Below are 13,019 nucleotides of genomic sequence, written 5' to 3'. Positions count from 1 at the left end.
ATTATTGTTTAACATTTACATATTCTTACAAAAAGCATACATCAATATGAAGAAACTCGTACAAACCATAGTAAGTCCACAATGACTAGATACTTAAACAATGCTCTCAGACCACCTTCAAGCAGACAGTCATGACAAAAAACAAAAAGCAAAAAAACAAAAAACAACAAAAAAACCTCAGGAAAAATCTCAGGAAGCAAAACACTCAATACCACAACTGGCCAAACAAACAACAAAGTTTTTAACAAACAGAATAAATTTACAATATATGAGAAAATTCTCTCCATGTCATTGCCTTAAAAAACAAGGAAAAAGTACGTTAATCAATTCATGTTATGTTATATTTCCACAAGGTCCGACTGCAGGGCCAAGTACAGCAGTGCAGTTAACAAATAACACAACAAAGGAACAGGATACATCCTTTTGACAAAGTATGTGCACACCATGGCATACAACAAGAGTACAAACCATTTTTTAAATGTAAAAATAATTACTTATATGGTCATAGAACCTATTTTGTGGTAGGTTACAAATGTCAATAGTGACAAAAGGGTTTATTTTCTTTCCTCCTAGACCACTTTATGATAGAACCTTAGATGGTACAGCAGCCACTACACTGAGAAACGATCCGTCCTCGGAAAAGTCGGGTAGCACTTGTTATTCACACCGGGACAATCTGATTCAACAGACGTGGTTTAGCTGCTAAAACCAAGTTATGGAAAGCATGGTGGCAGTTGACCCCGGTTGCTCTAAAGCCATTCGGTATGCGTCGGTCATGCATACAAGTGAACCCTAAAGTTTAAAGTTGAAAGAACGCATTGCGTAGAGCTGTGTCATTGGCTAGTGGCTTACAACGTAACGTTTCAATCAGCCGCCATATTAGGAAGCCAAACCCCTCTTTCATTCTGTTAATAAAGACTGGCTACACTTCCAGGGTAGTTTTCGGATGTGACCAGTTGTTGTTGAGCGCCTGAATATAAATCGCGAGATCTGCATAAGCATTATCTAGGTTTAGTTTGTGTACTGTCACTCGTACGGGTTATTTATCTACTCTTCCACAATGGCGACCGCGACTGCAACTCCGACCGGCCAGCGAAGCACGTGCGGCAGCGGTACGCCGCTGAGCCCGACTAGGATATCCAGACTTCAGGAAAAACAACAGCTCAGGGACCTGAACGACCGCTTGGCCGTTTACATCGACAAAGTCCGTAGTTTGGAGTCTGAAAATGATGTACTGCACCTGCAAATTAACGAAAAGGAAGAAGTGAGGAGTCGGGAGGTAACCGGACTGAAAGCCCTGTATGAGACTGAGCTAGCCGACGCCAGAAGGTGTTTGGATGACTCCTCCAAGGAGCGGGCCTGGCTGCAGATTGAGTTGGGAAAGATCAAATCTGAGCATGAGCAGCTTCAGCAAAGGTAGCCCGCAACACTTCAGTCATGTTCTAAAGTATCTTACAGACGTGCGCTCCGGTCGATTAGCTAGAGACCATATGCTGATTGATTTGATTTTCGAGCCATTTTCACCACATTACGCACGCAAGTTCAGGGGGGTTACGTTTTCTCGTTTGACGAGGGCGTCGCTCAAACTCGGCCTATTGAAAAGTGCTTTGTTTTCATTTTCACTGCTCTTTAGTTAGTTACACTTCAGTTCTGTATCAAATAACATGCACTGATGCAAATTAAGAATGCTAAAAATGATGTTTTGAAATAATAGTATCTGTCTATTTTGTTGAAAGAGAATAGCTGTCAGATCTATGTCAAATTCTAGACAACTAGATTATCATATAGGCTGTAAAAAATCCGTTTATTTCGAGGAATATACCTGTACCTGAGGAATATATCACTGGGACAGAATTGAAATGCTTTTGGACTTTCATGAAGAAAGTGGCAAATAGTTTTTGGGTGTGTTTCGTTTTTTTGTATAATTGAAGTGTTACACATAAATACTGTTTTGCAGAGGAAATATGCATCAGACACATGTAAATTACATAATTTTGTTATCCGAATTGTATGAATTTTTGTGTTTATAGTGATTTGTTTGCACAGCACCCTTGAATGTAAGCTCTTTCATGTGCCTTTGGCTGTGTGGGAAACAACACTAGCTGAAAAATAACTTTGACAGACTGGTAACAACAGTGTTACGGGGCTCCACAGTTACTTCTGAATGAATGTACCATATATACTGCTCCACCGATGCCCATGTTCCACACGTGTTAATCAATCCAAGCTACCATGTTTGGCACTGCTGAGTGAACAGAGGAAGTACTGTGTCAAGTACTTTTGACAGTACAAGGCAGGTGGCAGTAACAGCCCGTGTTGGCCTGTGGCTTGGCCAGATGACGTGATTCTTTCTAATGATTTAAAAACTCATACATTGTATCTTGGTACTACCTGGATTATGCGGTACTTACATTACATGCATTAAAGAGGCTATTTTCAGGTTCATATTTCTATTTTAGGTGTTTGCTAGAAAAGGTTTACATGCCTCAATTTTCCAAAACACATTGTTCTTCTTATACGGTTAAGGCATTGCAGCAGTTAGTGCAGGACTATACAGCAGTGTAGGACTGTTACAAGAGTGTCATTGTTTACTGATTTGGGAGCTAAACAATGTCCCAGTAACAATATTGTCAAACAAAATGTCCTGCATTCTTTTTTTTTGTTGTTGTTGTGAAGAGTGATGAGCACTATTATCAGCACTATTTATTTACATTTACTTAATTCTGATATAATGCAGGGTTAGTTTAATGAATAATGCGTCATATTTTATTTTTATATTATTAACTAAAATCTGTGACGCTGTCCAGAGATCAGATGGCCGGACTGAATTTATGAACTCACATTTTGTTTAAGTTGAATGAAGCAACCTACTCCTCCCTGTGCTGCTGCTCCGAGCCCAAGACGAGCCCAAAACCACTTATCAGAGTCCATTTATATGCAGAACATATGAGAAAAATAAAACAATGTTAATTCTGTTCTTAATTTCTTTGTTCTTGTTTCTGTGTTTTTTTATTTCTTAAAAAATATCAAAAAGAACCAATAACAATAATAGCGCTGGACCGAAAACGTAGTGTAGTACCACCGTTAAAACCGTGATAATACCCAGTTTGGATGGTGACACGGTGTACAAACTTAAACCGGTCTGATTATATGCTAAATGAATGAACCAGCGTGTTTTTTAGGAGCAGGCGTAGAGAGCTAGCAGCTTGCCTCTAGTTAATGGGAGTCTGGGGATAGCTGATTAGTTAAGTGGCACAAGGTGGTGAATTAGTTAATGACCATTTATTTTTAGATGTAGCCATATCCTTACTTGTTGTGGGCCTCAGGTGTTTTAAAAAGCTTAGTGGCCCTGTCTTAAAATGACTTCAGAACAGGAAGAGCCGGTTTTTGATTAAACTGCTGCAACTTATTGTCTGCATTTGAAGTATCTCTGGCTAGTTTCCCTGCGAGCTGATGTTTGTCCGTAGAATGTGAGAAAGAAGACATACCACGATACATTCCACTCATAGTTTGTCCGCTTGAGCAGCAGTCCCACGCATAGGCATACTTTAGAAAAAAATAACTGGCTTTCACGCCGGCAGAGCTCTTCCAACAGACTCTACCCATAAACCCATCGAAGCAGTTCCACTTTTGACTTGTAACCCATACGTTGAAGACCTGTCTTTCTTTTCTTTTTTCCCCTCAGTGAGCCAAACAAGGCCACCATAATGTGTGTGTAAAGTGTGAGACAAGATAGCATGCCAGTGCAGCAAAAGCAAAGGAGGTAGATAGATAGATAGATAGATAGATAGATAGATAGATAGATAGATAGATACTTTACTGATCCCGAGGGAAAGTCAAGTGATCCCGAGGGAAATTCAAGAAAATGTTGTTTCCGCCCGGTATTGCGTGTTAGACGAACACGATAACCACTACACTATGGAAACTGGCAAAAAACAAAAAAAAGAAGGTATACCCAGTGATGGATAGATAGACTCTTATGTTTTCTTTTTTTAAGTCAAGAAAAGAAGCAAATTAAGAACATACATAACATTGCTTTGCTTTGTACTCCATATAAATTAATATTCTTTTTTTAGCAAACTGCAACAGCAGTTGTTATTGTAGACTGCTTCTGTGATGATAAAGTTGTAAAGCAAAATAAGTTGGGGCAGGTAGGCTGCCAAAGGCTGCTCTGAGTGATTTGAAAGCGAGTTTCTTAACGATAGTTCACATGATGTTTTCAGATGATGTCTTGTCGTTAACTCGTGTTTCAGAACCCATCCCTACATGTAAGACAACAGCATGTGTGTCTCGCCCTGTGCACGCATACATCAGTTTGGTTTGTCTGAACAGCCATAACCCCAGTGAGGTTTGGGATTGGTTTCAACATGTATCAGATCTTTTATCTCTGACCAGCAGTCATCACAATCACACACTAGCGTCCACATGCACTCACCATGGCTTGCCCTTCACCTTTCAGCTACAACAAGAAGGATTCTGAAGCAGCTGGAGCCCAGGCCAGACTGAGGGACTTGGAGGCTCAGCTGAACTCTAAAGAGGCCATGCTGGCTACAGCACTGTCTGAGAAGAGAGGTCTGGAAGCCACACTGGCTGACCTGCGAGAACAACTACAGGAGGTACAGCACTGCTGAAGCATTTTCCTTTCTTTGTACCTGTTCATTTGAAAAGGTGGGTAGATAAATAGATAGATATCTAATTGATCCCTTGGGATCAGTAAAGTAGCTATCTATCCATCTGCTTCTTGTGAAGTAGAGAGATTAATGTTGCTGTTGAGAGATGGATGTTATATTATCTGCTATTTGTCATTGAAGTTAAGTTGATGTGGTATTTTCTTATTATACACTTTCTCAACCTGATAACCATTTTCCATTCATCCAGACTTTTTTCCAAAGCGCTACTTGTTGATTTTTGTGTGTCTTAAGCTGGATACAGGTCTCACTCAGGCCAAGAAGCACCTTGCTGATGAGATGCTGCTGCGTGTTGACTTGGAAAACCGCTGCCAGAGTCTGACAGAGGAAATGGACTTCCGTAAGAACATGCATGAAGAGGTGAGAGTTTGACATTTCATTAAGTCACGGTCTCGGGCACTAGGACTAGATACTGGACAGGTAACACTGACTTTTACCACTTGGTGTTGCATGTGATTCAGCTGCTCCATGTGGAACATGATGAGAGCCCATGAGTTTGAGTGCAGCAGCACCATAATCCATCAGGACAGCTGTGACACATTGTGTTTTTTTATTTTCCAATTCAACTTAATTTTTCTTCTTCTAAAGTTTAACATCAAAATAATAAAGAAAATTGGACTTCTACCAAGTGCAGCTAGACAAAAGACAACACCTGACAAATGTTGGTTCGTCTAGTTGCATGAAATGAAAATGAATTAACTAGTTCAAGCTTGTACACAAAACCTAACCAGTAAAACTGAAAGCCATCCAACCCCAAACTTTTGGCAAGAATGCATCACTTACACATCAAAATATAGGAATATGTAGCACAGGTATAAGAGTACCAGAATTCCCCATTACAAGGATGCCTGTCTAAAATAATGGAGCCAGCAAAAGCTTGATGAGCTTGAATTTTCTGTGGGGTTACAAGTACTGATTAAATGTCATAATTTTTTATTCAATCACTACGTTTTTTTTTTGTTTTTTTTTTAATTTTATGTGTGCGGCAGGAAGTGAAGGAGGCCATGCAGCGGTACGAGACTCGACTGGTGGAGGTGGACTCTGGGAGGAAAGAGGAGTATGAATATAAACTGACTGAGGCCCTGGCTGACATGAGGGCTCAGAATGAAGAGCAGATCCGGATTTACAAAGACAACATGGAGAGCACCTACGTGGCCAAAGTATGAACACACGTGCACACAACACCGTCTCAGTACACGTTCCCCTTTCCCATTATAGTCCTTCCCATGTGAAAGAGCTGACTGAAACTTGTGACAGGAGGTGCAGCTGCTGGATGTTACAGGACGCATGTGGAACAGCAAATTTCTCTTGAAAATAACAAGTAAATATGACAATATACTGTAAATCATCACTACAAACTAGACTATACTGTGTGAGTACTTTATGTTCAAAGTATGCAGATCATATGTGATCAACATTCTGACACCATGGGCGTTAATGTACAATTTGTCAATATAGAACATCCTCCAGGAGGACTTTTCATCAGATGTTGGACTTCCAGTAGAGTATTAGGGTGAGCACTTCAGCAACACCTCAGGTGATGGGGTCTGGCCCACAGTGGGTGTTTCAGTTTATCCCAAAGATGTTGGATGGGCTTCAGCTGACTACCTGTTGACACAGTGTTGGAAACAACGCTTTTGTTTGAAATTTCACTGTATGCTGGAGCCCATCCAGACATGCATAGGTCAGTCAAAGTCAGGTCAAAAGGAATTTTCCTTTGGAACACTTAGTCCAACACTACATGGAAAGTATTGGGGAACCTGTCTCCAACAGAGACCATCATTTTTTCCATCATTTCTGTTGGAATTTTTGCCCATTCATGCAGTAGGGCAATAGTGAAGTCAGGCACCGATGTTGGACGAAAGGCCTGGCTGACAATCTCTGTTCCGGTTCATCCACAAATGCGTTGTGTGGTTAACTGGCTTGAGGTCAGGGCTCTGTGCAGGCCAGTCAGGTTCACACCAAACCCATCCAACCATGTCTGGAATAAAAGAGTCCCTTTCCCAGACTGTTGCCACAAAGTTGGAAGCATAGCATTGTCCAAAATGTCTTGGTGTGCTAAAGCATTAAGATTTCCCTTCAGAACCAGATTCAGAATTCCTTTATTTATCCCCGAGGGGAAGTTCTTCTTTCATACAGACGTTGCACATTGCAATATTCCCGACCAAGAAAAGAAAAATATAAAATAGGATAAAACCTAAAATAAGTGGAAAAATATAAAATATCAGGGATTTACATGTATCTGTACATTTACACGTTTCCGGGGAAAAGTATGTGTCCGTTATAGTGCAGAGTCTAATATTTTGATGGCGACAGGCAGGAATGATTTCCTGTGTTGCTCTGTGGTGCATCGTGGGAAACTGGAAGTAAGGGGTGGAGCCCAACCCCTGAAAAACAGCCCCACAAAGAGGTGTGTGTGGATACTTGTGTATCTATACATTGTATGTTATGGCCTGTTTTGACATCGCTGCAGTCTTGACAAGGTTGATCCTGCAATGCATTTTTATCCAAGGTGTCTGACCAGGTAGAATGTTATATCAGGTGTGACGTGAACTTCTGTAAATGATAGACAGCATGTTCATTTTTATTTTCTTTTTTCGGTTTTATTACTGCCGCATAACCGTTTTCATGCACTGTTTTGAAAAAGGTTGTTCTTTTTCAAGAATATGATTTTCCACGATAGTATTTCTTTTTGCTTTGCTTTTTTAAAATTTTTTTACACTTGTGTTCATTTTCTTGATAATCTGAAGAGTTCTGAAAACACAGCACCAATTTTTTTGTGTAATCTATCAAATCACAAAAGGGGGAAAGAAAAACAAGATGTGATTATTTGTCAGCAACCAAATCACAAGGGAAATGCATGTGGTCAAACAACTACGACATCATAAATTATACAAAGGCCATTATTATTGTAATAATCATTATTTTGACAGTGATCTGAAACTGAAATGATGTGTGTAAGAAAGCCAGCGTACAAGCAGCTGTTTACTTCCTGTGTGTCAGGAAGTGGCTGACACTGCTCAGTTCCTCCTTTTGAAGCTGATGAGAAGGAAACAACGTTGATGTTGGTTGTTTCTCTGTCGATGTCCAGCTGGAGGATCTGCGTCAGTTGTCTGAGATGAATGGGGCATCGGCCAACATGGCCCGCGAGGAGCTGAACGAGTCCAGCCTGAGGATCGAGAGCCTTACGGCCCAGCTGTCAGGACTGCAGAAGGAGGTTGACTTTTTGTCTTTCTGTTATTGTTATGTTACTTATTGACCTGTTCACAGCAGCAACAGGTTTACCTTTCAATGCTAGAACTACAAGGTAAACGGCAGAAAAACTGCTTTCACGTTGCAAAGTAATCTACCAAATTAGCCAATGCAGTCTCTCACTGAATGCTGTTGTATTGCTTTGATGTAAATCTGTCCAGTAGCCACCTTTGTCTGAGCAGCGGTCCCAATACTGAACAGTCACATCATCAATTTCACATCTTTGGATCCAACTTTATGTTCACATTGTTTGCTTGACTGACTGAGTTTACACATAAGGTCCAGTGTATAATATAATAATATTTACATTAGTGCATCACTTGTAACTTTTTAAGGCTTTGAAGAAAAACTTAGCCCAGTAAATACCACACCTTCAGTATCTTTTTGTTACACATGATAGAGTTCACTTGATCTGTGACGTGAGTGTCATTGCCAGCTCAGACTGTGACCTTCTCGTCTGTACCCAGACCCGCAATTGGCGCGATCGTATAGTGGAGCTGGAGGCAACTTTGGCTCAGGAGAAAGACGCAAGCCGCAAGCTGCTGGCAGACAAAGACCGCCAGGTGGCTGAGATCCAGGCCAAGATGCAACAACAGCTGAATGAGTACGAACAGCTGCTGGATGTTAAACTGGCTTTGGACATGGAGATCAATGCCTACCGCAAACTTTTGGAGGGAGAAGAAGAAAGGTGAGGACCCAGAAAGTTTACAAACAGTGATGGCATCAGTTAAAGTTTCTGCTACACCAGCTGAGCTTGCTTAGTGATGGTGGCGTTCCCTCTTCCTCAGACTGAAGCTGTCTCCCAGTCCCTCATCTCGCGTCACGGTATCTCGAGCCTCATCCAGCAGCCGCAGCGTGCGCACCACTCAGGGAAAGAGGAAACGCATTGATGTGGAGGAACAGGAAGCCAGCAGCTCAGTGTCCATCACTCATTCTGCCTCGGCCTCAGGACCCATCTGCGTTGACGAGATTGACACTGATGGCAAGTTCATCAGCCTTCAGAACAGCGGAGATGAGGTGAGCTGACCCGTTAAGACATTTTTAGTTACTTGATGTTAATGTGGAGATGCAACTAAAAATCAAGTATAACCTGTTCTATATACATGTCAGACTTGATTTGTCTTCACTGCGTCTGTCTCAGGATCAGGCCATGGTGGGTTATGAGGTGATTAAGACGATTGGAAATGCTGTAGCCACTTACAAGTTCACACCCAAATATGTCCTGAAGGCTGGCCACAAAGTCACGGTAAGAATTTGTCTGCAGGCACATTTTGCTAATTTTTTGCTGAACTTGTTGAGGGGTCAGAGTTTTGCCACAGTAGAAATCACTGCCATGTAATTTTTCAAATTTTAAGTTTAAAATGTGAGAAAATTGAACATGCACGTGCAAGAGCTTTGTCTACAGATGGATTTCTGTCAAAAGTCAATTATTTGTTCTGTTATAGTCCGTCAGTTTTTACCTTATGCGAAGGGGATGTACAAATACCATTTAGAAAAATGTTCCTGGGGAGCGTGCCTCTGGATCTACCACTGTAGCACAAGAGGTTAAAAACAACAGACACAGGTCACACATCTTTAAGTTAGCACGAGTTATCCGTTAATACAGGAGAGAGGTTAAATTGCATTCACTCAGTGTGAATACTGTGTGGAATGTGAGCATGATTGTGTGTCTGTGTTTGCTGTGTGTAGATTTGGGTGTCTGATGCAGGTGTGAGCTCTAAACCTCCCACAGACCTGGTGTGGAAGAACCAGACCTCCTGGGGTTCAGAGGAAGATGTACATGTGGTGCTGATCAACCCTCAGGGAGAGGTGACACCTTACACACATCTAGCCATCATGCCACTCCTTGTGCTCTGCCCTCTGTGTTACATACATCTCTAGACTAGTATAATCATCACCAATATATGATTGGTGATGATATATTGGTATAATCATCACCAATCTGTACTGACACTTAAGTATGTCTGGGAGAAAAAGCAAAAGCACATGTGGAGAGATTATTATTTATTATTATTGTAATATTTGTAAATGTATGTGTGGACAGGAAGTGGCAAAGCGAACCACAACATACAAGACAGCAGGAGAACCGGGTGAGGAAGATGACAGTGGGATGGAGGCCTCTGAGGAAGACCTCGTCCACCAGCAGGTCAGGCTACCAGCCACACTACAGTCAGGTGTAACTGAAACTACAAATGCATATGCATTTACAAACACTTAAATGGACACATGCGTCATCTGAACACATTTTTTTGGGGGGAAAACTCAGCTCTGTATCATGCACAGTCATAAGAAAAAGATCAGCTGGTAATCTTGCAGTGATGCACAGAGAGGAAGTTCTGTCTGACTCCAAGGCTGCAAGCAGGGTTTAAAGGAAGGCTATCTGACCATGTTGGGGAATAAACTTATAACTTTGGAGATTATATTTTACTATTACTTCAGATAAGGTGATAGTGTATTTTAAAACCATCTGTGGCATTGTGTTATGAATGGTACTATTAATGTTTGTGTGCAGGGAGCTCCTCAAACTGGCAAGAGAGGCTGCACCATCATGTGATCTCACTGACCAACCAACCAACCAGCCAGCACCACCTCCTCCTCTGAGCCCAGCCAGTCTGCTGCCAACTGTAATTCTACAACTATTTTTCTATCTTTTGTAGTGTGTTTGAATAAAATGTATCGAGTTTATCTTTTTATTTCTCACAGAAATGCAGACTTTTTGTAGATGACAAACAAAAATAACATGGTTACGGAACAAAATGTGTATTTGTAGTTCAGTTCTTTAAAAAAAAAAAAAAGAAAAAGAAAAATTTTAACAAGTAGCTAAACTCAAGATGGGCCGTCTTTCAGAAAACAATTACTTTTGCTATGTTATTTTTTAAAATCTGTTTTAATTTTGTTATTTTATATTTGATATTATCATTATTATAAATGATATATTTTAGGCTTTTAAGTAAGGTTGTTTTAAGACATTTGATGTTTTTTTTATTTTTGTTTTTTGTTTTTTGGATTTGCTGTAAACCTACTGTATGATATCAAAAAATAAAATAAAAATATAAGTAGTACTAAAAAGGACAAGTACACTAAAAGTTCAACAGTAACAGGAGTTCATCTAATTGATTACCTCCTCCCATCAGTGGTCAAAATGCCATTCTTCTAGTATCTTTAGGGAAAGAAAACAAAAAACATGAAAAGCTTAAAATACCAAGATTGTATGATTGTATCCATGAGGAAGTCAGCAGACATTTAGGTTTGTTAGCATTTGTTGAGTTACCTTAAAGCCCCATATGTGTGTCATTTGAAACTTTGGCATTGGTCACACTGTCATGTCTGATCTTTTTCTGCAAATAAAAGCTTGTGCCATCAGAACAATCTGACAGATGTTACAATCACACTTTACACCCGGAGGCTGTAATGTAATTGAATGCAGCAAGTTAAAACCTTGTGGAGTAAGTATTGCACCACTAAGAAGTGCTGATTGTATCCTTTTGATATTTGAAGTGCTTAAAGTACCTTCTGTATTGGTGTGTTTATTATGCATGCTATCACTGTAATCTTTGTAGTTCATTGAGTAAATGTTGTTCTCATGTAAATGTGTTTGACTTTTTTCATTTCAACAGTACTATGTAGAAGACAGGCTTAGTTACAGTATGAAATAGATGTATTAATAATGTATTTTTACATTAATGTAATAGTTTTATTTACGTAAATGTTTTATATTCCACCAGTGTCGGAATTCTAATTGCTTCAATGCATTACAAATATAAAATACATTAAAAGCACAACACCAAAATAGGGGGGGCTACCACTATGGGCGAGAAGCAGAGTACCCCTTGCCTGTCAATCGTAGGGCTGACACACAAACAGACAACCACACACATCAGAATCAGAATCAGAATCAGAATTCCTTTATTAATCCCTGGAGGGAAATTCTTCACATGCACGCCTAGGAGCAATGTAGAGTAGCCAGTTAACCTAAAGTGCATGTTTTTGGGATTGTGGGAGGAAGTCGGAGTAGAAAACCCACGCAGGCACGGGGACAACATGCAAACTCCACACAGAAGGGCCCAGACCGGGATTCGAACCTGGGACCCTCTTGCTATGACAGCGACAGCGCTAACCACTACACCACCGTGCCGCCATACTGTATGTATTTCTGTAAAAACTTCAATCCCCTCTTGTTGGGGGCTCTTTAGTTAGCCAGTTTTCTTGTTACTGCTTTTTTACTCGCTGCCAACATTATTTTGATACAGTTAGTTATGAATGAGCTATTCCCAAGATGTACTGCTCAGTTCTCAAAAGCCATTACTGAAGTCATCTTTTCTACTATTTCCATCCCAACAAGGATGAGAGTTGGGCAGTCCCAGAAGATGTGGAAATGATCTGCATGGGAGTCTCTGACTAAATTTGTTTTATTTTCAGAGTGATGAAAAATCTGATCATATTCTGATCAAAATCACTCCGCTGACCTGAACTCAAAGTGCATAGCTGGGTTTTACAAATGTTCAAACAGTTCTCTTCTGAAATGGTTAACTTTTTTCTTCCATTTAGGTTTAATATAAAGTGTTGAAATCCCTATGTGTAACTGTAAACATGGATAGATTCTAGCAATCAGTTTTCTCTTGGGCTTAGATTTATATGCATCAATCAGAATGTTAATGAGGTCTGTGTTGCATTCTTCTGTTGTTTTTATTTATCTAGGTCCAAGGGCAATAAAGACCATCTATTTAAGTCTGCCTTTATTCCTTTTATAATTGGCATGTAGATCATAGTATAAATATTAAATAAATCTTTAGGAATTTTGATTACCACATATTTAATAACGCGAATGTTCCAACTGAAGCTAAAAAGTTTACCTTTTTGTGTTGCGGGTGTATAATTGTATGAGATCATTTGCATTTTGTGTAAATATATATTTATAACCTGAATAATAATATTTTCAGACAGGACAATAATTTAGAAAGACTCGAATTGGGCTAGGAAAGAGTGATCAGTACATCATATGCATAAAAGCATTAAACTCATGAATCATGTCGTGTCATATTATCTCTTATTTTTTGATCTTCTCTAATAGCTTGTGTG

The 13,019-nt window shown here is 40.0% G+C and overlaps 1 protein-coding gene across 1 annotated transcript; it reads left to right on the top strand.

Moving 5' to 3' along the window:
- Nucleotides 1-858: 858 nt before the first annotated feature.
- On the top strand, nucleotides 859-11,530 carry lmnb1 (lamin B1). Its single transcript, XM_046375150.1, has 11 exons — nucleotides 859-1,416; nucleotides 4,460-4,616; nucleotides 4,923-5,048; nucleotides 5,678-5,848; nucleotides 7,780-7,905; nucleotides 8,408-8,628; nucleotides 8,729-8,957; nucleotides 9,082-9,186; nucleotides 9,630-9,749; nucleotides 9,985-10,086; nucleotides 10,453-11,530. Exons 1-11 carry the CDS (start codon nucleotides 1,061-1,063, stop codon nucleotides 10,492-10,494), a joined length of 1,755 nt encoding a protein of 584 aa, XP_046231106.1. The 5' UTR covers nucleotides 859-1,060; the 3' UTR covers nucleotides 10,495-11,530.
- Nucleotides 11,531-13,019: the final 1,489 nt, after the last annotated feature.

Source organism: Scatophagus argus, chromosome 20, assembly GCF_020382885.2.
Source record: "Scatophagus argus isolate fScaArg1 chromosome 20, fScaArg1.pri, whole genome shotgun sequence".
Taxonomy (NCBI): domain Eukaryota; kingdom Metazoa; phylum Chordata; class Actinopteri; family Scatophagidae; genus Scatophagus; species Scatophagus argus.
Note: the sequence above shows the minus strand (reverse complement) of the source record. Positions and strands in the feature narration are given on the sequence as shown.

Excerpts from the sequence above, each read along its gene's own strand:
- lmnb1 (XM_046375150.1), top strand. The coding sequence starts at position 1,061 with ATGGCGACCGCGACTGCAACTCCGACCGGCCAGCGAAGCACGTGCGGC. Across the intron at positions 8,629-8,728 it reads TTGGAGGGAGAAGAAGAAAG|ACTGAAGCTGTCTCCCAGTC; the intron begins GTGAGGACCCAG and ends CCTCTTCCTCAG. Across the intron at positions 8,958-9,081 it reads TTCAGAACAGCGGAGATGAG|GATCAGGCCATGGTGGGTTA; the intron begins GTGAGCTGACCC and ends CGTCTGTCTCAG.